At 47.2% G+C, this 23790-nt stretch overlaps 1 protein-coding gene and 1 pseudogene across 8 annotated transcripts in view; one reads left to right on the top strand and one right to left on the bottom strand.

Annotated features, from left to right (window-relative positions):
- The window catches only part of SENP5 (SUMO specific peptidase 5), a 54592-nt gene extending 39967 nt beyond the window's left edge, over positions 1–14625 (bottom strand). For 4 of the 8 annotated variants that reach the window (XM_058662078.1, XM_058662076.1, XM_058662081.1 and 1 more), the window contains exons 1-2: positions 14461–14625; positions 1254–2797 (exon numbers count right to left, since the gene is read on the bottom strand). In XM_058662078.1, coding sequence (XP_058518061.1) covers positions 1254–2766 — 1513 coding nt within the window. In that variant the 5' untranslated portion in view covers positions 2767–2797; positions 14461–14625. The remainder of the gene's footprint in view (positions 1–1253; positions 2798–14460) is intronic. The other 4 variants (XR_009245174.1, XM_058662075.1, XM_058662079.1 and 1 more) reach the window with 3 other exon arrangements.
- An 8730-nt stretch (positions 14626–23355) lies between these two features.
- On the top strand, positions 23356–23455 carry LOC118758974 (U6 spliceosomal RNA; annotated as a pseudogene).
- Positions 23456–23790: the final 335 nt, after the last annotated feature.

Raw genomic sequence — 23790 nt, 5'->3', positions numbered from 1 at the left:
TCTTCCTCTCTGTCTCTCCTCCTCTCTGTATATCTGACTTTCCGATAAAAATAAATAAATCTTTAAAAAATTAAAAAAAAAAAAGAATGACACGATGTCTATGAATGTAGGAATCAATACATCCTGTTTGCTGTAACATTCTTGGAATCTAACACAATGCTTGATACACTGGAGCTTCTCATAAACAAAACAGAAAAAGCCAAATAGCAACAAAAACTGGCCGATAAATACAAATGTCCAATCTTAATAACAAAGCAGAGTCAGCTAAACCTCCACCTCTGATGCTGGCAATCCATGTGGGTGCTGCTTTTGAGACTCAGCTGCTCTACTTCCAATGCAGCTCCCAGCAAATGGCCTGGGAAAGCAGCAAAGATGGGTCAAGTGCCTGGGCCTCTAAACCAACATGGGAGACCTGAAAGAAACTTCTGGCTCCTGGCTTTAGCCTGGCCAAGCTCCAGCTACTATGGCCACTCAGGAATGAGCAGCAGATGGACAATCTCTTCTGTCAATGCCTTTCAAAAAAGCAAACAAAAAAAATCTTAGGGACCAGTACCATGGTAGATTAAGCTTCCTCCTGCAGTGTTCGTATCCCACATGCGTGCCAGTTCAAGTCCTAGCTGCTCACTTCCTTCCCAGCTACCTGCTAATGTACCTAGGAAAACAGAAGATGGCGGCCCAGGTCCTTGGACCACTGCATCCACACGGAGACATAGATGAAGCTCCTGGATCCTGATTTCAGCCAGCCCAGCACCCTACATTGCAGCCATATGGGGTAAAAAGCACTTGTTTTCTCTTGAGCATACACGTGGTCTTTTCTTCTATCTCTGTAAATCTGCCTTTCAATAAAAATAAGCAAATTTTTTAGAAAAAAAATCTTAAAGAAAATAAAGACTGTCAAAGCTTAACAAATATAAACTGGCTCAAACTTTTGGAGGATAATTTAGCTTAATAATTCTCTTAAAGTTAAAAGCATGACTATACTTTCACCAGCAATTCTAATAGTGGGAGTATCATAGAAACAAGCATTTAAGTATTAAGGAATAATTTCATTGCAGCATTCTTTTATGCATGACACAACTGGAACCAATGCAAGTGTCAATAATCAAAGACTGATTAGATAAATTACAGAGCCTCTGTAATACAGCATTATGAAAGGTCGCAAGATATGAGTAGAAAGTACAGGATTCTTCTAGAAAGGTTAATGGAAACCAAATGTGGGTTGGAAGCTGAAGAAACAAAGTAAGGGTGCATACCAGAAAGGCAGATGGACAGCTGCTCATCATCCACTGGAGTTGCTTTTTGACTGTTCTTCCCACCTCCCACTTGGTTCTCTACCTTGAGTTCACTGCACACCAGCGGAGCCTCCAGCGGACTTTTACAGTAAGGGTGGTCCAGCAACTTAGAACTGAGAATATTCTGCTTGAGAGACCCATCCTCTTCCATGTGATGTGAGTTCTCATGGGAGCCAGTTTCTTCAGACACAGGCCCGTCCACATGATTCACAGATTTGTCTGTCTCAGACACTGACAGTGGTATTCTGTCCTCACTCTCGGCACTTGTATGATTTTCCTGAACCAAAGTCACAGTCTCTCCTTCAGTTTCCGAGACGAACATGTTACCAGAATGATGTTCTGACAAGGGGGTATCATGAATCAGCTCTGCACACTCCCACTTTGGAGAGGAACAGGGTGACTGGTCCCAGGTGTATGAAGCACAGCCATTTTGTTGGTCAGAGAATGCTTCATCTAAATTATGCTCCTTGCCCAAAAAAGGGTTTCCTTTAATTTGGCCATCAGGCACATGGGAGTTCTTCCCCTTCACCAAAGCACTGCTGTCCATATTTGGAAAGTACGGCTGATGCCAGCAAGAAGTGTCTTTCTCTTCTGGAGAAGGGAATGGACTACAAGTGCCACCCTCACTGTTATCCCTAAGTGTTCCTTGATGGTCCCCAGTGACCTTCTGTACCCAGCTTCTCTGGGCTTTCCTTAGTTTGCAAACTTTGCCTCTCGTTCTGAAGTACTGGGATCTCAGAATCCTGTACCGAAATCTGATCATGGATAATTTCTCAAACATCATAAGAGGAGACACCTTTATTCTCTTATGTTGGTTAAGTTGGAACTTTTTTGGAATCAGGGGGACCCCATTCCTGTGATGTTCCAGCCCTTGGCAGCAACCATAACAAAAGCGCTTTCTCTTATGGTTGCTCAAGGTGACCACAATCGTGCCACTCTCACCTGGACTTTGGCTCTCCCCTTGGAACTTCATGGGAAAGTCAGAAGCTTGTGGCTCCTTCCTAGGTCTGTGACCACTGGCCTGACTTAAAAGATCATTCGCTGGTAAGTCAGCAACTGCTTCCAAGAGACTTTTCTCTCCACAGTGCTCATGGTCAGAGTTCTTAGCTGATGACAGCAACTTCTCTGTTTGGACTTTCAAGAGACTCCTTGAAGAAGAGATTAAGGGCTTACAGTCCCTTCTTTTCACTTTCGAGGAAAAAACACTAACATTCTCAGCAGCCACACTAGGCTTGGTCTTAGCACAAAGTGGTTCATCCTGGATCCACGATTTCTGGATTTGAAGGTCCTTCTTTTTATTCTGGAATTGTCTTAACAGTCTATTACAAGTAACTGGCCTTCCCAACTTAGTTTTCACAATGCACAAGTGTTGGTGAAGATAGGATTTTTTAAAGACTCCAAACCCAGTATTCCATTTCTCAGAAAAAGCTACATGGATTCTGTTCCTCCATAGAATTTTCCTCTGCTTTTTCATTTTTCTGATACATAATGAAGCTTGGATGCAGCTGTAAAGAAAACAAAAAATTAAATTTTGACTAAAAATTACATTTGATTTAAAAAAAGACAATGAAGTTATATAGATATCAATTAAGGTAGAATATGAAAACAAAAGTAAAGATATTTCAAATTAGGCTTTCAGATATAATGAAATCCCTCCCAACCAAGGCTTTCATCACAATGAAAACTGAGGTAGATGGAAGATGTGAGTATTCAAGAAGATTCCATTTGCTTTACTCCTGTTCCGACACAAATAAGCTTTCAGAATCATTTCCCAGTATGTAGTCAGTTTCTTACAGAGTGTATAGGGCAGAGAATCAAGCACATTTTTCAGTTTGCCCTGTTTGTCATTAGCAAAGTGATTTTAACCAAGTCTCAAAACTTAGATTGTTTTTTTAAAGACTTATTCTATTTTTATTGGAAAGTCAGATATACAGATAGGAAGAGAGACACAGAGGAAGATCTCCCGTCCGATCATTCACTCCTCAAGTGGTTGTAACAGTCAGAGCTGAGCCGATCCGAAGCCAGGAGCCTGGAGCCCCTTCCAGGTCTCCCATGCGGGCTCAGCATCCCAAGGCTTTGGACCTTCCTCAACTGCTTTCTCAGGCCACAAGTATGGAGCTGGATGGGAAACAGGGCCACTGGGATACGAACCAGTGCCCATATGAGATCCTGGAGAGAGTCCATGCTGAGTTGGGCTAGGCCAGGGCCCTAAATGATTGGTACGCCAGGACTCCCTAGGCCAGACTGCAGCACTCAATAGGGGAAAAGTCCACTAATGGCTTTTGATGCCAGTAAGCAGCTACTGCTTTCGTGTCCTATTAGCCTTAGGCAGGTCAGGATCTCCAATCTGAAGGACTATAGCCCATGAGTATGTGCTCTGTTCTTGGTGCACAAATTGCATGATTAGGCCACCCTTGTTGCTGACTTGTGCAAAAATGGAGAGAAGTAGGTCCAGCACAGCAGCCTAGTGGCTAAAGTCCTCACATTGAACACACCAGGATCCCATATATGGTCCCCAGTTCGTATCCCAGCTGCCCCATTTCCCATCCAGCTCCCTGCTTGTGGCCTGGAAAAGCAGTCAAAGATGACCCAAAAGGTTTGGGAACCTGCAACTGAGTGGGAGACCTGGAAGAAGCTCCTGGCTACTGGCTTTGGGTCAGCTCAGCTCTGGCCATTGCAGTCACTTGGGGAGTTCATCATCGGACAGAAGATCTTCCTCTCTGTCTCTCCCCCTCTGTGTATATCTGACTTTCCAATAAAAATAAATAAATCTTTTTTTTTTTTTAAATGCAGAGGACTTTTCAGAACAAGCACAATAATAAGGGAGACACAGCCAATGAAACTGACTGGAAATTCTTTGGCCAATGAGAGGGACCCATTAGATCAGATTAGTGAACCTAGGTTGGGCAAGTCCATGCCTCTAAAAATCAGGCAGTAACTCCAGAAGATGTGATAAATCTATATCCTTTAGCAACCCTAAGATTAAGGGTTGACCCTTAGCTTGCCTTGTAGCTAGGCAAGTGCCAGAACACTGGGAGGAAACCAGCTAGCACCTGCCTGGCATTCTGTACCTGGCTCATGAGATCTGCGTTAATTGTATCAGTGTGTATAACTGCTTGTTCTTTTTTATTTTTTAAGATTTATTTATTTTTATTGGAAAGTCAGATATACAGAGAGGAGGAGAGACAGATAGGAAGATCTTCCGTCCAATGATTCACTCCCCAAGTGACCACAATGGCCGGTTCTGTGCCGATCTGAAGCTGGGAACCTGGAACTTCTTCCAGGTCTCCCACGTATGTGCAGGGTCCCAAAGCTTTGGGTCGTCCTCGACTGCTTTCCCAGGCCACAAGCAGGGAGCTGGATGGGAAGTGGAGCAACCGGGGCTAGAACCGGTGCCCACATGGGATCCTGGGGCGTTCAAGGCAAGGACCTTAGCCGCTAGGCCATACCACCGGGCCCAACTGCCTTTTCTTTAACTTAAATCTGCAAAGGGTGGAGAGGTGAGCAGTCTGCTGCCAGTGCTTGCCAGGATTCTAGGGTTGGGGTAGGAATCCCTGAAGGGTTTTGATGTGGGAAGAACAGTAGTCACAGGCCTTTCTGAGCCAGGCAGCTGTATCTGCCAGTGCACTGAGGCTGGGGTGGGCTAAGCAGGGGACCCAGAGGACCAACGCTGTGGGCTTCCTGAAGCCAGGCCATTGCACTCACTGTGGGAGAAGACCCTCCAACGGCTTTTGGCATTGGCAAGTGGCTCATCATTTCATCTTAAGTTGCTATCAGACACGTCAAGATCTCCAATCTCAGGACCAGAACCATGGGTGTGTGGCCTGGCCTCACTACACAAATTGCCATGATTGGACCATCTACATTGCTGACTCCTGTGTAGAGAAATCAACCCTTCAGAGCAATGATGAAAGATATGGGAGACAGTCATTAGTTCTTCAGCTCATGTAAGGAATCCATTAGACGAGATAGAGTTCTGAATCCTAGACAGGCAAAGCCCCACATCCCTAATTAGCAAGAAGTCAACTACAGTATATGTAATCAAACTGCAACCTTCAGTAAACACTTTAGATTAAGAGTTGGAAATCTCTGAGCAGGCAATGAAACAATACAGGTAGATACCTAGGCTTAGTGTCGGGAGCCAGCAGCCTCACTTCTGCTTTTTCTAAATTTCATCACCTATAAGTCAAATGACCTCTCACCCAGGAAGTACTATCCTCCACCCTGGACCTTTCCAGGCACATATGTAGTATGACAAGGTGGAGGGGTGCTTGCTCTCTTGCGCTCACTCGCACTCTCGCTCTCTCTCATGGCAGACACAGGATGGAAAACAGAAAGATTTCTTTCTATTCCACCTTTCCCCTAACAGCCCACTCGATTCCTGAACATGGCCCATGCATCTCTGATCTCACCTTTTAAATAAACTTTATAAAGGAAGGGGGCAGTGTTGTGGCACAGCAAGTAGAGTATTCACCTATGGCACTGGCATCCCATATTGGTACCTGCTCAAATCTCAGATGCTCCACTTGCAATCCAGCTCCCTGCTTGTGGACTGGGAACGGCAGTGGTGGGTGGCCCAGGTACCCTGCACCCATCCAGAAGAGGCTCCTGGCTTCAACTAGGCTCAGCCCTGGCTGTTGTGGACATCTGGGGGGTAAACTAATAGATGAAGATAGATCTTTTTTTTCCTGACTTTCAAATAAATAAATACATACATACATATATAATTTTTTTTATTAGGGTAAAAAGTTACAAGGGCTGAAGGGAATATTGAGGAGAAGCCCCACCCAGTCTCCCACCCACCCCAGGTCCCGAGTGTAAGGCATGCTCTGGGATCCTTGCTCAAGTGGTCCTGGTAGTCCACCAGTTATGCATTGCTGCCAATCTCCCCACTCCAGACACGATGAGACTGTTGAATAATCTATTGATTGATACAGTCCATCATAGAGTCTCCCTTTGTCCAGTGTTTTGCTGCCAACGTATACCTGTGGCATAATTCTTTAAATAAGGGGGAATGGGAAACCTTTGAAATTAAACAGGCATTTGGTTTGGATGTGTTTGCTGCCCAGCAGTGATGTACATGGTGCATGGAGGCGATTGTAACAAGCATGGACTACTGAATGATGGCCAATAGCCTAAGTTTATTAGTGGCATCAGACTTTTATAGACCAAGGGTCACAAAGGAAAAAGAAGGTGTTGAGTTTATCTACAATCCCATCAATTATTTCCACACTTTTGTTTGGAACTCTTTTGTTTTGTATATTCCACCAAGTGTTCTCATTGAAATGCTATCCCTTCAGCTGTTCTCATACAAATGATATCCATTCAATTGCTCTTATACAAGATATCCTATCAGCTGTAATCCTATGCACAATGTCCTTCTGCAAAGATGTCACCTGCAATACCTGCATCCCATAAGGAAGTACTGACGTTTTTCAATATCAACAATGTTCTGATAACACACACTGCAAGAAGCAGTAGTCACTTGGGAGTCCTGCTGTTGTGGGCATCTGGGGCGTGACCCAGTGGTTCAGAGATATCTCTGCCTGTCTCTGATTTTCAAATAACTTTAATAAATTTTTTTTTTAAAGATTTATTTTATTTTTATTACAAAGTCAGATATACTGAGAGGAGGAGAGACAGAGAGGAAGTGGAGCTGCCGGGATTAGAACCAGCGGCCATATGGGATCAAGGCAAGGACCTTAGCCACTAGGCCACACTGCCAAGCCCTTTAATAAATTTTTAAACATAAAAATAGCAGGAAAAACACACACACACAAAGAACGTTTTAAGGATGCTACCTGCTGCAGGTTTTAGTCACCAGGCGACCAGGCAGAAGAAGGGAGGCAGTGCCCATCACACTACCACTGGCAGCTGCAGCAGGACCCAGGTGGAACATGCACCTCTATGCACCAGACTAGGGACAGGCTGGAGTAGGGAACAGTGGGGACTTATTTGAGACACAGAAAAATTACCAAAGGCTTCCACAGACCAGGCCACAGAAAGCTAGGACAAAGTGGGTGGGATGGAGGACTTGTAGGGCCTCCTAATATCTGATTACTGCACCAGTCAACACATGCAAGAGCCAGAGCAAAGCTACCAGGGAGCACAAAAGTATGGGGGTGGGGCAGGCTGGGACTAGCTGCTATACCCACTAACACACAGGAGAGCTGGGCCTGCAGGCAATTCAGTTGAGGGCTTTTGGAGGATCTTCCCGAGTCACGACATTGCACATGACTGGAGCAGAGGGCAGGCCATCAAAGGCATAGCATCTGTTGAAGCATGAAAGAGCTGGGAATGGGGGCAGGCCTAGTAGGAGTTCTTATGGATCTCCCACACTAGACTGCAGCACACACTACTTTGTGAGAGTTGAGGAATAGGGGTGAGGCTAGTTAGGACAGGACACAGCACCTGCCAGCATACACAAGAGCCACGCCTGACAGGAGTTGTTGGAAGTCTCTCTGACTAAGTCACAGCACAAACTAGTACATCTCAGAGTCAAATGTGGGGATAGGCCAAGCTAGGCCAGGCTGCAGCCCATTGGTGAGCACAAGAGCTAGGCCCAGGAGCAGGCCTAGTAGGAATTCTGGAGGGTTTCCCTAACAAACCCAAACCTTAGTATGTGCAGGAACTGGAACTGTAGGCAGATCAAGCTAAGCAGCTGCAGCTGCACCTGCCAGTGCATGCTCCTGCTAGGCAGGGAGCATGGCAAACTTGGCAGCTCCATTCACTGGTGTACTCAAGAGTTAGATCTGAAGACCAGTCAGGTAGGGTTCTTATGGGTACCCCCAGCTAGACCATAGCACCTGATCCCCAACTTCAGGGAGTATCATGCAGATGCATAGTCCAGCCTTAGAGCAAAGGATGCTGGACTACGCCACCTCCGCTGCAGATTCCTGCACAATGATACAAAACATACTCAGATACACACACAACACAACTACTCCAACAGAAAATTTCAACCACCTTATCAAAGACTGGAAATAAAAACAGGTTGAACAATACTTCAGGCCAAGTTCCACAGCAAGCACCAAGGTCTACAAAAACACTGAGGAGGACATGGACAGCCAACAGGCCTTGTAAGTAATTTCTCAACCTCTGATACAATAAAATCAACAACTTCTCTGAACAATCAAGACCACTCAAGAAACACTCTCAGCACTTTCTCCCCATACCTCATTGGGGTCACTAAAGTGACAGCAAAAGATCATCTCCAGGGCCCGACGTGGTAGAGTAGTGACTAAAACCTCACCTTGAAACACTGGAATCTCATAGGGGTTCCGAGTGGTATCCCAGCAGCCCTGCTCCCCATCCAGCTCTCTGCTTGTGGCCTGGGAAAGCAGTCGAGGATGGCCCAAAGCCTTGGGACCCTGAGCCCTGAGAACTGAAAGAGGCTCCAGGCTCCTGGCTTCAGATCGGCTCAGCTCTGGCCATTGCAATCACTTGGGGAATGGATCATTGGATGAAGATCTTCCTTTCTTTCTCTCCTCCTCTCTCTATCTGACTTTGCAAAAAAAATAAGTAAACCTTTTTTTTTTTTTAAAAAAAAAAAAGCCTATTTCCATCCATCCCCTGGTCCCCTGGCATTGATGCAGTCTGACAGCAAAGAGTGGCATACTATCTCCTCCCCTCCTCCAGCACCCTATAGATATAGGAGGAAAGGCAGAAACTTTTCTCTCACCCACACTCCCCACCACCCCCCACTCCATCCTAACCAGTAGCCTACATGGGTCTGCAGTCACCTCACCTTTGTAATAAACATTAAAAATCTAAATAGCAATTTATTTATTTATTTATTTTTAAAGATTTTATTGTTATTGGAAAGCCGGATATACAGAGAGGAAGATCTTCCATCCGAAGTTTCACTCCCCAAGTGAGCCTCAACGGCTGGTGTGCGCCAATCCGATGCTGGGAACCAGGAACCTCTTCCAGGTCTCCCACACAGGTGCAGGGTCCCAAGGCTTGGGCCATGCTCAACTGCTTTCCCAGACCACAAGCAGGGAACTGGAAGGGAAATGGAGCTGCTGGGATTAGAACCGGCGTCCGTATGGAATCCTGGTGCCTTCAAGGCTGTGCGTTCAAGGCAAGGACTTTAGCCTCTAGGCCACCACGCCTGTCTCACACTTAGAATATTAACCCGGAGCCTGGCAGGATAGCATAGTGGTTAAAGTCCTCACCTTGAACGTGCGCCTGGGATCCCATATGGGTGCTGGTTCTAATCCCTGCAGCCCTGCTTCCCACCCAGCTCTCTGCTTGTGGCCTGGGAAAGCAGCAGAGGACAGCCCAAAGCGTTGGGACCCTGCATCCGTGTGGGAGACCTGGAGAGCTCCTGGCTCCTGCTTTCGGACTGGCTCAGCTCTAGCCGTTGCGTTCACTTGGGGAGTGAACCATCGAATGAAAGACCTTCCCTTCTGTCTCTTCTCTCTGTATATCTGACTTAGCAATAAAAATAAATAAATCTTTAAAAATATATATATTATTAATTTTATCATCTGATTACTGTATTTGGCCAGGTTTCGCCGTTGAAAGTTATCATTTTTCCCTAATTTGAAGTATTTTGGAGGGGATACTCTTGAGAATGTGTAAATATCTTCTTTCTCATGTTCCTTTGCCCTTTAATTTTACCATCAAATTGTGATTCTTCTCTGAGACAGTTACTTCTTAGATTGTAGCCTTTCTCTTTTTAATTTTTTTCAAAAAATTGTTTTTATTGGAATGGCAGATCAGATTTACAGAGAGAAGGAGAGGGACAGAAAGGTCTTTATCCGCTGGTTCACTCCCCAAGTGGCCACAATGGCTGGAGCTGAGCAGATCCGAAGCCAGGAGCTAGGAGCCTCTTTCGGATTTCCCACGCAGGTACAGAGTCCCAAGGCTTTGGGCCGTCTTCCACTGTTCTCCTAAGCTACAAACAGGGAGCTGGTTGGGAGGCAGAGCAGCAAGAAGATGAACTGGCACCCATGTGGGTTATTGGTGCTTGCAAAGGAAGGATTAGCCAACTAAGTCCTTGTGCCCAACCTGCAAGTTGTAACTTTTCTATTCCCGGCAGCTCCACTTCCCATCCAGCTCCCTGCTTGTGGCCTGGGAAAGCAGTCGAGGACGACCCAAATCCCTGGGACCCTGCACCCGCGTGGGAGACCCGGAAGAGGTTCCTGGTTCCCAGCTTCAGATCAGCGCAGCACCGGCCGTTGCGCTCACTTGGGGAGTGAATCATCGGACGGAATATCTTCCTATCTGTCTCTCTTCTCTGTATATCTGACTTTGTAATAAAAATAAATAAACCTTTAAAAAAAAGAAAAGAGAGCACTCAAGAGGTAGACATAGAAAACAAGCTAACTCAATAACATTGTTCTTTCAACATATGGATGGTGTGAAAGCACTGAAAGACAGCAATATTCTAGAAAAGATCATCCTATCTGCAGTGTGCAATGAGAGAAGGCATTAGCAAAAGAAATCTTAAGAGGCTATTACTGGTGAATGTAGGCATGCTGTGATAGCCACTTAGACTAAGGGACAAAACTGGAAACATGTAGCAAAGTAAACTAATCCTAAGATTTTTTAGGACAACAAAATGACAGGATGTGTGGAAAACCTGCATGGGGACGGAGCCTGAATCCAGGCTGCTCCACTTTGAATTCAGCTCCTGGGAAAGTAGTGGAAGATGTCCTATCACCCATACAGAAGGCACAGAAGTTTCTTGCTACATCTGATTTCATCCAGAGTCAGATGCAAAACATCTCTTCACCTCTTCCTCTTTGTTTGTTACTCTACCTTCCAGATAAAATAAATGTTAAAAAAAAAAAAAAAAGTGAAGTGCCTAATGTGAGAATCTAATGTGAGCTCTGGGAAACAATGGTTATTATTCATATAGAACACAATTGGGGCGGAATGAGGAAAGGTTACATTAAGTATGTCCTTAGATTTTAACATGTTGAATATGACGAGATTAAGAAATCAAAGTGGATGCATACTGTTGGGTATATAGTTCAGCCCTAATTACAACAGATGTTCTAAGGCAATTAGAGAAGCAGAGTCCAACAGCAAAGCACTAGTAATAAGGTCATACTTACTGGGATGAGAATGGAGGAAAAAGCCTGTATCTAGAGCTCTGGGTTCGTTACGCCAGAACAAAGCAAAACATTCTTTAAATTGGAATTCTCTCATGTTTTCTGAAGGCTTAACATGTAAGTCTACCAAAAACAGATTTACACAGAGCTACTAACTAGGACTGTTCTCTCCCTTCTTGGGCGAAGGTATTATAAAATTTAAACTAGTACTACTGAGTCAAGTAAAGTTGCTTGGCAATTCAGATACAGGGCTGGCAAGCTGGTACAGCAAACTAATACTCTGCCTGTGCCTCCAGCATCCCATACGCACCAGTTCATGTCTCAGCTGCTCCACTTGTGATTTAGCTCGCTGTTAGTGGTATGGGAAAGAAGGATGGTCCAAGTCCTTGGACCTCTACACCCACATGGGAGGCGCAGAGGAGGCTACCGGCTCCCACCTTTGGACCAGCCATTTGGGAAGTGAACAGATGAATAATGATCTCTAGCTCCTGGCTCTTGGCTCCAAATCAGCTCAACTCTGGCCACTGCAGCCACCTGGGGAGTGAACCAGCAGATGGAAGATATTTCTCTTTGTAACTCCTCCTCTCTGCAAATTTGACTTTCCAATAAAAATAATCTTTAAAAAAAAATGTTTTTCCTTCTAAATTTGACTTTTTCTTAAGAATAAGAAAGAAAACCAGTTAGTTGGGCATCACTGGGCATTTTTAAAACTAAAATGTGTGGGCCTGGTGCAACAGCATAGTGGTTAAGGTCCTTGCCTTGCATGCCCGGGATCCCATATGGGCTCCGGTTCTAATCCCAGCAGCCCCACTTCCCATCCAGCTCCCTGCTGTGGCATGGGAAAACAGTTGAGGATGGCCCAAAACCTTGGGACACTGCACCCATGTGGGAGACCCGGAAGAGGTTCCATGCTCCTGGTTTCGGATTGGTTCTGCTCCAGCCATTGCAGCTTCTTTGGGAGTGAATCAATGGACAGAAGATCTTCCTTTTTGTATATCTGACTTTCCTATAAAAATAAAATAAATCTTAAAAAAAAATGTAGCCAGTGCCACGGTATAATACATTAAGCCTCTGCATGTGGTGCCAGCATCCCATAGGAGTGCCAATTTCTGTCCTGACTACTCCACTTCTGTACCAGCTCCTTGCTTATACGCCTGAGAAGGCAGTAAAGGATGGTTCATGTATGTGGGCCCCTGCACCCAAGTGGGAAACCCAGAATAAGTTCCTGGATTCAGACCTATCTATATCTGGCCATCTAGGGAGTGACCACCAATAGAGGAGAGAGATCTTCCATCTGCTGGTTCACTCTCCAAATGGCCACCAAAGGCTGGAGCTAAGTCCATCTGATGCCTGGACTCAGGAGCTTCTTCTGGTCTCCCATACAGGTGCAGGGTCCCAAGGCTTTGGACCATCTTGTACTATTTTCTCAAGCCGCAAGCAGGGAACTGGGTTGGGAAGTGGAACATTCAGGAGTGAACCAACAGATGGAAAATCTCTCTCTCCTTGTCTCCATAAATCTGCTCTGCCTTTCCGGTAAAAATAATTTTTTTTAAAGACTTATTTATTTTTATTGGAAAGGAAGATATACAGAGAGGAGAAGAGACAGAGAGGAAGATTTTCCTTCTGATGGTTCACTCCCGAAGTGACACACAGCCAGTGCTGCACCAATCTGAAGCCGGGAACCAGGAGCTCTCCGGGTCTTCCCATGCGGGTGCAGGGTCCCAACACTTTGCGCCATCCTCAACTGCTTTCCCAGGCCACAAGCAGGGAGCTGGATGGGAAGCGGAGCTGCCAGGATTAGAACCAGCACCCAAATGGGATCTCGGATGCATGCAAGGCTAGGACTTTAATCACTAAGCTATGGCGCCAGGCCCTAAAAATAATCTTGTAAAAAATAAAAACTTCACAGTGTAGAATATTCAGTATGGAAAACCATCTCCTCAAGTAAACTTAAGAAATGTACATGTCACTCCAAGAACTTATTCTCTTGCCTTTCACTAAATGGGAAATGTATCACAGGCTGAAAGAGGAGTCTTCACTCAATGTATCACAGACTGAAGGATGGGGTCTTTACTAAACGGGAAATGTATCACAGGCTGAATAGGGGTCTTCAGAAATATGCTCAAATGCTTTCCCTCTGACGGAAGTCTCTCACGGCCTCTCCGACATACGGTTCACTGGGCAGGAGTCATGGTGGGTACAAAGCAAGCCTGATTGAAGCCAGTCTTCATGGACCAATAACGTTTGAATTCTGACCACACAAGCTCCCAGGTCTTCCAGCACCTTTCTCCACGACAAGCTTGTTACTTGTTACTGGTAACAAGAAGCCCTAATACCCAGTTAGGGGTCCACAATTACGTGTTCCGGTTACTGTTAAATCCACTAAACGGGCAAAAAACACTTCATGACTACTGTTCTACTTTTTCTTCTTTTTTCCCCCCAACTAATTTACAGAGGTGTAAGAAAGCTGTGAAAACGCCGAAAAAAGTCTATCATGAGACTGAAACTGGCATGTGAAAACTTCAACTCAGCTCTTGGGGGGGGACCCCACATCCTCTCCGCAATCCCCAACTGAGCGGCCGCCCAAGAAAGGCTGGGGGAGGACGGGGGTGATGACTCGGCCGAGCAGACAGACTAGAAAGACAGGTTCCCACCACCTGATGTTCAATGGTACCAGAGTCAAGGTCCCCGGGAGTGACGGGGGAGAAATCGAGGCAGAGAGGAGGCGGCACCGTCCAAACAAACAAACAAACAAAAAAAACCCGTGACTTCCCGAGTCGGAAGGGGCCGAGGGGCCCCTAGCAGCAGCGCTTCCTCTCCGAGCAAACCCTGGCTTCCAAAGAGCAGCCGGGGGCGCTCGCAGGCTCGGCCGCCTGTGTCGCACCGCTAGCGCCGGGGAGGAACGGGAGAGGGCAACGGTCCCTTGGGGCGAGCTCCCTCTCCACCCGCGGGGAGACACCGCAGCCTCGGGCTCGGGCGTGGGGGAGGGCAGTGGCTGCGGCCTCCCGGCCAGGGCGCTGAGGTGGCGCGGCAATGGCCAGTCAGCTCCGTCAGGCGGTCGCCCCGTCCGTCATTCGGCCAAGTCCCCCCAGGCTCCGGCTTACCTCGGTCCCCGCGCTGCCGGCACCTGTCCTGCTGTCAGCCCCGACGCGGAGGCGGCCCCAGACAGCGGCCCCGCGTTCGTCCTGCGATCGGGAAAGCTCTGCCAGCGAGCATGAGGGTCCGGCCTGCTCCACAGCAGCCACGACCGCCAACGCCGCAGCCGCAGCCGCCGCCGCCGAGCTTCCCCGGGACCTGCTGCCGCGACGCAGGCGCTCGCTTACTGCGTCATCTCCCCGCTGTGCCCTTTCGCTTGCAGCCTTGCCCACACCTCGTGCGGGAGGCGGGGCAAGCGAGTAACGGCTCGGGGCGCGTGGGCGTGGCGCCGCAGGCCTTCGCTTCCGGCGGTCCGCGCTCCTTCGCCTTCCCCCAAGCGGCTGGAGCGGGGCTGCAAGTCCTTGCCGGCTGCGCGCCGGAGCTCTTCCATCCTGGGCTAGTCCATGATTGTACCTGTCGGGACAGCGATGGCCTCGTTGACTGTGTCCCGTCCTCCCCTTCTGGGAAGACTTCTCCAGGAGTGAGAGATCCGGTTCTAACGGGTTGCCCTGCAGGAAAACTTGTGCTGTAAACCTGCTGTTCTGGCATGCCTGGAAAGAGACGGCAGCCTCAACTGTTGAGGTTCTGTTTATTAACGATTTTTTTTTTTGAGGGGCCAGTGCTCGTTGTGGCCTTTTGGAGAGTGAACCAGCAGATGGAAGATCTCTGTCTCTATTTCTGTAACTGTTTTTCAAATCTTTTTTTTAAATATTTATTTATTTTATTGCAGTCAGATATACACAGAGGAGGAGAGACAGAGAGGAAGATCTTCCATCCGATGATTCACTCCCCAAGTGAGCCGCAACGGGCCGGTGTGCGCCCATCCGAAGCAGGGAACCAGGAATCTCCTCCAGGTCTCCAACACGGGTGCAGGGTCCCAAAGCTTTGGGTATCCTCAACTGCTTTCCCAGGCCAGAAGCAGGGAGCTGGATGGGAAGTGGAGCAGCCGGGATTAGAACCGGCGCCCATATGGGATCCCAGGGCGTTCAAGGCGAGGACTTCAGCCACTAGGCCACGCCGCTGGGCCCACTTGCATTTATTTGAAGGGGAGAGAAAAATGTCTTGCATTTACTGGTTCATCTCCCCAAATGCCCACAACAACTGGGGTTAGAACAAACTAAAGCTGAAGCTGCAGGCCAGAACCACAATCTGGGTCTCCCATGTGAGTGGCAAGTACACATAGGTACTTCAGCTGTCATCTGCTGCCTCCCAAGGTGCACATGACATGAAGATAGAACCCAAACTCTGGCACTCCAATATAGGATGTTGATGCCAAATGTCCATCCCTGATACTTTTCCCCTTCAAAAAATAAGTTAAGGCCCAGTGTGATGGTTCAATGGCTAAATCATTGTAAGCACTGGGATTTTGTTTGGGTGCCGGTTCATGTTTTGGCTGATCCGCTTTCCATCCAGCTCCCTGCTTGTGGCCTGGGAAAGCAGTAGATGATGGTCCAAAGCCTTGGGACTGTGCACCTGCGCGGGAGACCTGGAAGAAGCTCCTGGCTCCTGAATTTGGATCACCTCAGCTCTGGCCATGGTGGTCATTTGTGGAGGGAACCAGCAGATGTAAAATCGTATTAAAAATAATAATTTAAGTATCTAATAGAGAAATACAGTTCCAGTGTTTGTTGATTCCAGCACTTTGGATAACAGGCTCCTCAACCTGTAAGTTCCCATCCAAAAGGGAAACTATTACAGGAGCAGGCATGGTAACTCATAGGCTAATCCTTCACCTCCAAGCACTGAGCACTGACATTCCAAATGGGCAGTTTGTGTCCCGGCTGCTCCACTTCTGGTCTGGCTCTGTTTATGGCTTGGGAAAGCAGTAGAGGATGGCCCAAGTCCTTGGGTCCCTGCACCCACATGGACGCCTCTGGCTCCTGGTTTCGGATCAGCTCAGCTCTAGCAGTTGTGACCACTGGGGGAGTGAACCCGTTTGTGGAAGCTCTTTATATCTCTTCTCTGTAGACCTTTCCAATGAAAAACATTTTTTAAAGGAAATTTACGGTTTCTGTGTTTTCAGGCATTTCTCTGGATCACATTGGGATACTCATCAGTTGTGCTGTTAATAACTTTTCCAGTAAAATAAATATTAAGTGTTTTTCAAAATCTGTACAAAATTGTCAGGTCATTTTTAAATAATACTGCCTTGCCTATAGTTATAGTGACTTTATTGTTCAACCTGATTATTCAAATGTACCTATACGTTTTTGTGCCACGTTAATTGAAATCAATTAATGGAATAAGACCATGGGGCAGGAGGAAGTTAAGCAATTCTTCCTGCAGAAATCTTGTAAAACCTGGAAAAAAATTATTAGAAAAATATCCGAAACCGAATCGTTCATCATGAATCTATATGCTTTCTGTCAGGACTTCAAATTCTAATTATTTGTCTCTCACCATTACAGTGAAGTCTTGTAAGAGAAAAGTTGTTCACATAAAAAGAAAAGTGGCTTTAAAAAGATTTGAAGTGCCCGGCGGCACTTTGGCTTTGGGACCCTGCACCCTTTGGGAGACCCGGAAGAGGTTCCTGGTTCCTGGCTTCAGATCGGCGCGCATCGGCCCGTTGCAGCTCACTTGTGGAGTGAATCATCGGATGGAAGATCTTCCTCTCTGTCTATCCTCCTCTCTGTATATCTGACTTTGTAATAAAAATAAATCTTTTAAAAAAACAAATAAATGCAAGCAAAAACATTAAATAGTATAATAATAATAATAATAAACAAAAACAAAAAGGCAAGAACATGGGCTTTCTGGACCATGACCTCGGGAGTTACCTGGATTTGTGCCTACATCGCTACTCCCTTGAAGAATATGGCTTTGCCAACACTGAATTCGATTCAAAAACCAAAAGAATTTTCTCTGGACAGATGGTTATACTTAAATTCTTCCAAAAAAGGTGGCAAAAAGCTGAATATAGCAGGGCAATGGCAAGCATGGCCTTTTCACCAGGAACAAACCTATTTGAGACTATCACCAGCAGCAGCACCCCCTAAAAGGATCTTGGGCCAGGAACATCCAGGAAGAGCCATGCTAGGCTACGTCCCTTACTGATTTGAGAGTCGAAGGCAGGCACCTGTGTTCTCCTTTCATTGACTGATTATTAAGGATTCAACATTGCAACTATATTTAAACTGCATTTCTGACTCCATAAGCTATGGTAACTGACATTTCTCCAAAACCAGCAGCACAGCCAAGATGTAGCACAGAAGAGTTGAAAACCTGTTTACAGTTAACTCAGATGAGCTAAAGGATAGTACAAAGGCCACAATTCCAGCTGGGAAATGCTGAGCAAGTGCTTTCACTCTTTTGGCTTTTCTGCAAACCTAGACGTGAACATACGCTTCTCAATTACCCCTGTGGTAAGTACCCAAAGCGACCACTGATGTGAAAGATAAGTACAGGGAAGCAGGATGGCCTTTGGCTCGGCAGTCAGGTCACTGCTTGGAGTGTGCACATCCTCTATGGGAGTACCTGGTTTAAGACTCAGCACTGTGGCTTCTCCTCCAGCTCCCTGCTAAGTACACCCTGCAAGGCAGCAGGTGATGGCTGAAGGACTTGGTTCCCTGCCAGTGGGAGGCCAGACACAGCAATTCAAATCTGGTCTCCCAGGATGAGTAGCAGAAACCCAAGTGCTTCAGCTATCAGGTGCTACCTCCTAGTTTTCATCAGGATAAAAGGGGATATAGAAAGCAACTGCTATTCAGGTAATCTCGGTGTTGAACAATGGTCTGTTTCCTCCCTACTGTTCCCCTCTCAATTGCTCAGTTCGTGAGTTACTTGTATACTGTATCATCAATGGAGAACACCAAGTCCCTACCTACCTACCAACCACATTTTAGACATTAGTTCCGCCCAATCCCAAAAATGCTTGGGATAAAAGCTAGGAAATCAGTGGATTCACAGGAGCGCTTCCTGGCATGCAGGGCAGCTGGACACGAGGGAGTTAGAACTGGGCATGTATCTGAGGATGCCAACATCTCCTTCCCCTGGCACTCTTTCAGAGCCACTCCTCAAAGGCAAACATTGACACTAAAACCAAGGGACCGGCCCAGCGGCGTGGCCTAGCGGCTAAAGTCCTCGCCTTGAAAGCCCCGGGATCCCATATGGGCGCCGGTTCTGGTCCCGGCAGCTCCACTTCCCATCCAGCTCCCTGCTTGTGGCCTGGGAAAGCAGTGGAGGACGGCCCAATGCATTGGGACACTGCACCTGCGTGGGAGACCTGGAAGAGGTTCCAGGTTCCCAGCTTGGGATCAGCGCGCATTGGCCCGTTGCGGCTCACTTGGGGAGTGAATCATCGGACGGAAGATCTTCCTCTCTGTCTCTCCTCCTCTGTGTATATCTGGCTGTAATAAAATGAATAAATCTTTAAAAAAAAAAAAAACCAAGGGACCAACATGCAAAGGTGCACACAGTATTACAGAACTTTTAAATTAGTGAGGTTTTGTTGTACAGATGCGAAAACTAGAGCCTGCCGGGATATGAAGCAGCTGAATCTTTGGGCATTTGGCAGACTCTCCTGGTTACAGAATTGTTTCGTTCATTTCAGGGAAACTGTCATACATTTCTTTGAAAATAGCCATAGTTTTCTCTTTTCCTATTATTTCTCCTATTATTAATAGAATTCTAGCCATTATTGTAAATTTTCATTTGGGTTTGCTTCCTGTCTCTTTTTATTTTTATTTCTCTGGGACAATTTCCTTGAACTGCTCTGTGACCCTTCTGGAATATGTTTTGATCATCTTTCTGGGTTTTGTTGTTTTGAGAAACAAGATATGAGATGTACTGACAACAAACCATTTGACTCAGTGATCAACACTCTCACATGAACAAAAACTGATTAGTAAAACAATATTTTTATTTGAAAGGCAGATTTTTCTTAAAAAGATTTATTTTATTTTTATTACAAAGTCAGATATACTGAGAGGAGGAGAGATAGAGAGGAAGTGGATCTGCCGGGATTAGAACCAGCAGCCATATGGAATCAAGGCAAGGACCTTAGCCACTAGGCCACACTGCCAAGCCCTAAAAGGCAGATTTACAGAGAAGAGCAGAGGGAGGTCTTCCATCCGTGTATTCAATCCTCAAATGGATGCAATGGCCAGAGCAGAGCTGATTCAAAGCTGAGAGGAGTCAGGAGCTTCTTTCAGGTCTCTCACATGAGTGCAGGGCCCAAGGACTTGAGCCATCCTCTGCTGCTTTCCCAGGCCAATAGCAGGGAACTGGATTGGAAGTGGAGCCACCAGGATTAGAACTGGAGCCCATATGAGATGTCAGAGCCACCGGACAAGAATCAGCCTGGTACGTTAATGTATCGGCCCCAACAGTAATAGCAGTCTTAAAAGATTTAGTTGATCATACGCCTCTGCCTTAGACAGTGTGACTTAGCGTCCTTGACTCAAGTAGCTACCTAAGCAGCGATTCAGACAACCAATACCCCAGAGCTCCCTGGCCAGGCGGCCAGCAGGCAGAGCCTGGCACCAAATGGTGCTCTGGCCGCCCTGGGTGAGGCCGAGGACTCGTTCACTGCCTTGTGGCAGAGTCTTTGGCGTGAGCCACCAGCATTGGGTCCGACCCGGCAGGGGCACCCCCCCACAGCCGCCACACTGTGAGGAGCGGCACTTGCCCCCGAATCCCAAGGCCCGAACCCCTCCCAAACTCACCCTGTCACAAGATATTAGCAGCTGGGCGGAGTTAGGAATTTTAACCCAGTTCCCAAGTTCCCTCATGGCGTACTTACCCTGAGGGAAGAGCTCTCTTGGGTCCTGGGAGAGGCCGAGGACTCGTTCACTGCCTTGTGGCAGTGTCTTTGGCGTGAGCCCCCAGCATTGGGTCCGACCTGGCAGGGGCACCCCCCCACAGCCGCCACACAGCTGGGGAGGCATGGGGACACCTTAACTGGGTTGAGGTTCCCACCAAGGGGTGCTTGTGCTGGAATGGGGGCTGCATTCTATCTAGGAAACAGTTGTAGTCACCCGAGGCACTAGTGTGGGCTGGGATTGGACGCACCAGGCCAGTTCAGATCCTAACACCATCTGGTGTTATGGAAAACCAGGGTAGATGTGGGACTGATTAGGCTGGGTCTCAATCCCCTCTTGAGCCATGCGTGAGCTGTATGTGGGTACGGATGAGCCATGGCCGGGCTGAAACATCCAACAACAAGAACCAGAATGGGGTGAAAGCCAGCCAGGAAAAGCCCCTGTTCCTGCTAGGACAGGACGTGAACTGGGTAGGGTTGGCTCAAGGACCCCCTGGCATGTGCAAAATCTGCCATTGGGAGGGGTTCTGATGGAGGAGCCTGGGCAACTCCTCTGGCAGGACACAGTCCCTGCAGGTAAGCGCGAGAAGCATGATAGGAAACAGCCCAGAATAGGCCATGGAAACTTTCTCACTGGCATACATTCAGCATGGGTCAGGAGCAGACTAGGCTCAATCAGTTCATGTCACCCACTGGCAAATCCGATCACCAGAACAGAGTGTGGGATGAGCCAGGTTTGGTTGCGACAAAACAAGTACACATTATGGAATCCCAGGGCGTGGTTGCCTGTACTGGATATGAATGCAGCACCCAACCAGCACACGTGAGATCCAGGAAGGAAGGGAGGGGCAGAACTGGCGGGGGGATTAAGGGGCTGGTCCCCTCGCTGGACAGCTACTCCCACTGGAGAGCGTGAGCTGGGATAGAGACAGACCAGACTAAGCAAGGCTACATCACCTGTGCGCTGCATGTGGATTAGACCAGGGAAAAGCCAGGCTGGGCTGATTATTCCTGCTGGTGCAAGCATAAATTAGAGTGGGTGAGGGATGTATGGGCATAGCCGCAGAAGCTGGCACTGGGGACTAATTCTGTCAAGTCAAATCACAGAACCACATAAAGAGTGCATAAACCGGGACTGAGAGACCTGAGAGGGAAAAAGTGGGTTCCCCCTTCTTGGGTCACTATTCCCGTGGGAGGGCATGAAAACTAGGACGGGAGCTGGGATGGCCAGATAGAGAGGCACTCAACAACACCCGTGAGGGCCGGATGGTTGAGTTGGTTAGATAGAACTAAGCTTTAATACCCAGTGACAAGTACAAGAGCCAAATGGGATGGGGGACAGACTGGTCTTCTGCTACACATACTGGCAAACCAGGGTAGGGGGCGGGCCTGGTGGGGGTTATTGTGGGTCGCCCCGACTAGGCTGCAGCTCCCACTGGTTGATGTAAGGGCTGAACCAGACTGGACTGCAACACCCATTGGTTCCAGTGCAACTCGGGACTGAAAACAAAACCAACCCAGCAATTGAAACCACTAGCTGATCGGGGTGATGGACTGTGCCGGGCCCTGTGCTTGCTAGAACATACAAGAAACTAATCTGGGAATACCTCAAAGTTTCTTTGGAGATCTCCCCAATCGAACTGCTGGACTCAGAACTCTAATCAAGAAAAGACAGAAGACAGAGCAGATCAATCATTCATCTCAGCTATATGTTGGCAGCGATATATGGGGCAAACGGAGACTTTATGATGGACCATATCAATCAGTGGATGACCTCATTGAGTGAAACTGGCAGCAATTCATAACCGGAGAACTATTAACACCACTCGAGCACATATCTCAGAGCATGCCCCACATCCGGGACTCGGAGTGGGAGGGAAACCTGGTGGGGCTTCTCCCTCAATATCCCCCTTTACCTCAGATACATGATGGAAACAATATGGACATAATAGTATTACCCACTTCCCTATCCCCCTGAACCTTTTTGTTTTCTTTTTCTTTCTTTAACTGTAATTAACTATGTAAAGATTGTCAACAATACAATTAAATAGATTAAAAAAAAAAGATTTAGTTGAAAGGCAGAATTACAGAAGGAGAGAGGCAAAAACATGACTTGCACCCACTGGTTCACTTCCCAAATGCCACAACTGGGGCTTGGCCATGCCAAAGTCAGGAGTCTTCATACAGGTCTCCCACTTGGGTGCAGGGTCCCCAGAGTCTCAGGCCATCCTCTGCTGCTTTGCCAGATGTATTAGCAGGGAGTTGGACAGGAAGTGGGCTGAGACTTACTCACACATATAGGATGCCAGCTTCACAAGCACTGGAACAGTGTCTGTTAAGCCATAACACTGGCCCCCGAAAACAATTCTCCTGAATAGGAGACTAGGATGGGTAAGATGGAACCCAAATCCTATGCTACAATAACAGCAAGTTACTAAAGTAAAAAGGGAAAAATTAAGGTTATGAATAAACTACATAAACATTCTCGCATCAAAATAAATTTAATTATATCTTCCACATCTTTTTTGAACTATTTATCTGAAAGCCAGAGTTACAAAGAGAGGGACAGCCAGAGATTTGTCTTCCATCTGCTGTGCTGGTTCATTTCCCAGATGGAAACATAGCCAGGACTGGGCCTAGCTGAAGTTAGGAGACAGCAGCTTTATCTGGGTTGGCCGTATTTGAATGGCAGGGCCCAAACCTTAAGACCCTGTTCTGCTGCTTCCCTCGACCCCAGGTGTTTCAGCATCATATACGATGTTGGCAGCTCAGGTACTGGATGAATCCATTCCAACACAAGGCTGGTTTCCTCACAAACTTTTTGAGGTATCCTTTGTGGCATTTGGGAATCTTAAAATGACAATGGCATGCCATCTGAGTGCCTGGTCTTAGCCTCAGCTGATCCATTCCTCATCCAACCCCCGCTAAAGTACCTGGGAAAGCAGGTGATGGCCTAAAAATGGGTCCCTATATCCACATGGCAGACCCAGTTGGAGTGTCTTGTTCCTGCCTTCAGGCTGGCACAGCTCTAGCTGTTGTGCCCATCTAAGAAATGAACCCGCAAATAGAACATTTGGCTGTAATTTAGCCTTTTAAAAAGGGGTGGGTGCTCACTTCAGCAGCACATACACTAAAATTTGAACACATAGATTAGCGCAGTCCCTGCGCAAGGATGACACGAAAATTGTGAAGCCTTCCATTTTTCAGAACATATTTCACATCCAGTGGCCTTCCCCCATTCCTGGGTACTGATGCAGTTGAGTTGCTGCAAACAGCCCTCTCCTCTCTTCCACTTTCCACAGACACCAGAAGGAGATTGGAAGCAATTGTCTCATCCACCCTCCCTGATTCCTCGATCCTCCATACGCGGATCGATGGTCCATATGGGCATGCATCCCGTGTAAACATAAAAATATGAATATTACTGTAAAAACGGGGAGTAGTGGTGGAGTGGGAGCCTTAGTGGAGCAATGGAAGCTTAAAGCCAGGGATTGGTTCTATTTCATGAAAATCCCTCTCTTTAGTAAATAACGATTTTGAG

Source organism: Ochotona princeps, chromosome 3 (genome assembly GCF_030435755.1).
Source record: "Ochotona princeps isolate mOchPri1 chromosome 3, mOchPri1.hap1, whole genome shotgun sequence".
Classification (NCBI taxonomy): domain Eukaryota; kingdom Metazoa; phylum Chordata; class Mammalia; order Lagomorpha; family Ochotonidae; genus Ochotona; species Ochotona princeps.
This window is presented reverse-complemented; position numbering and strand designations above follow the sequence as displayed.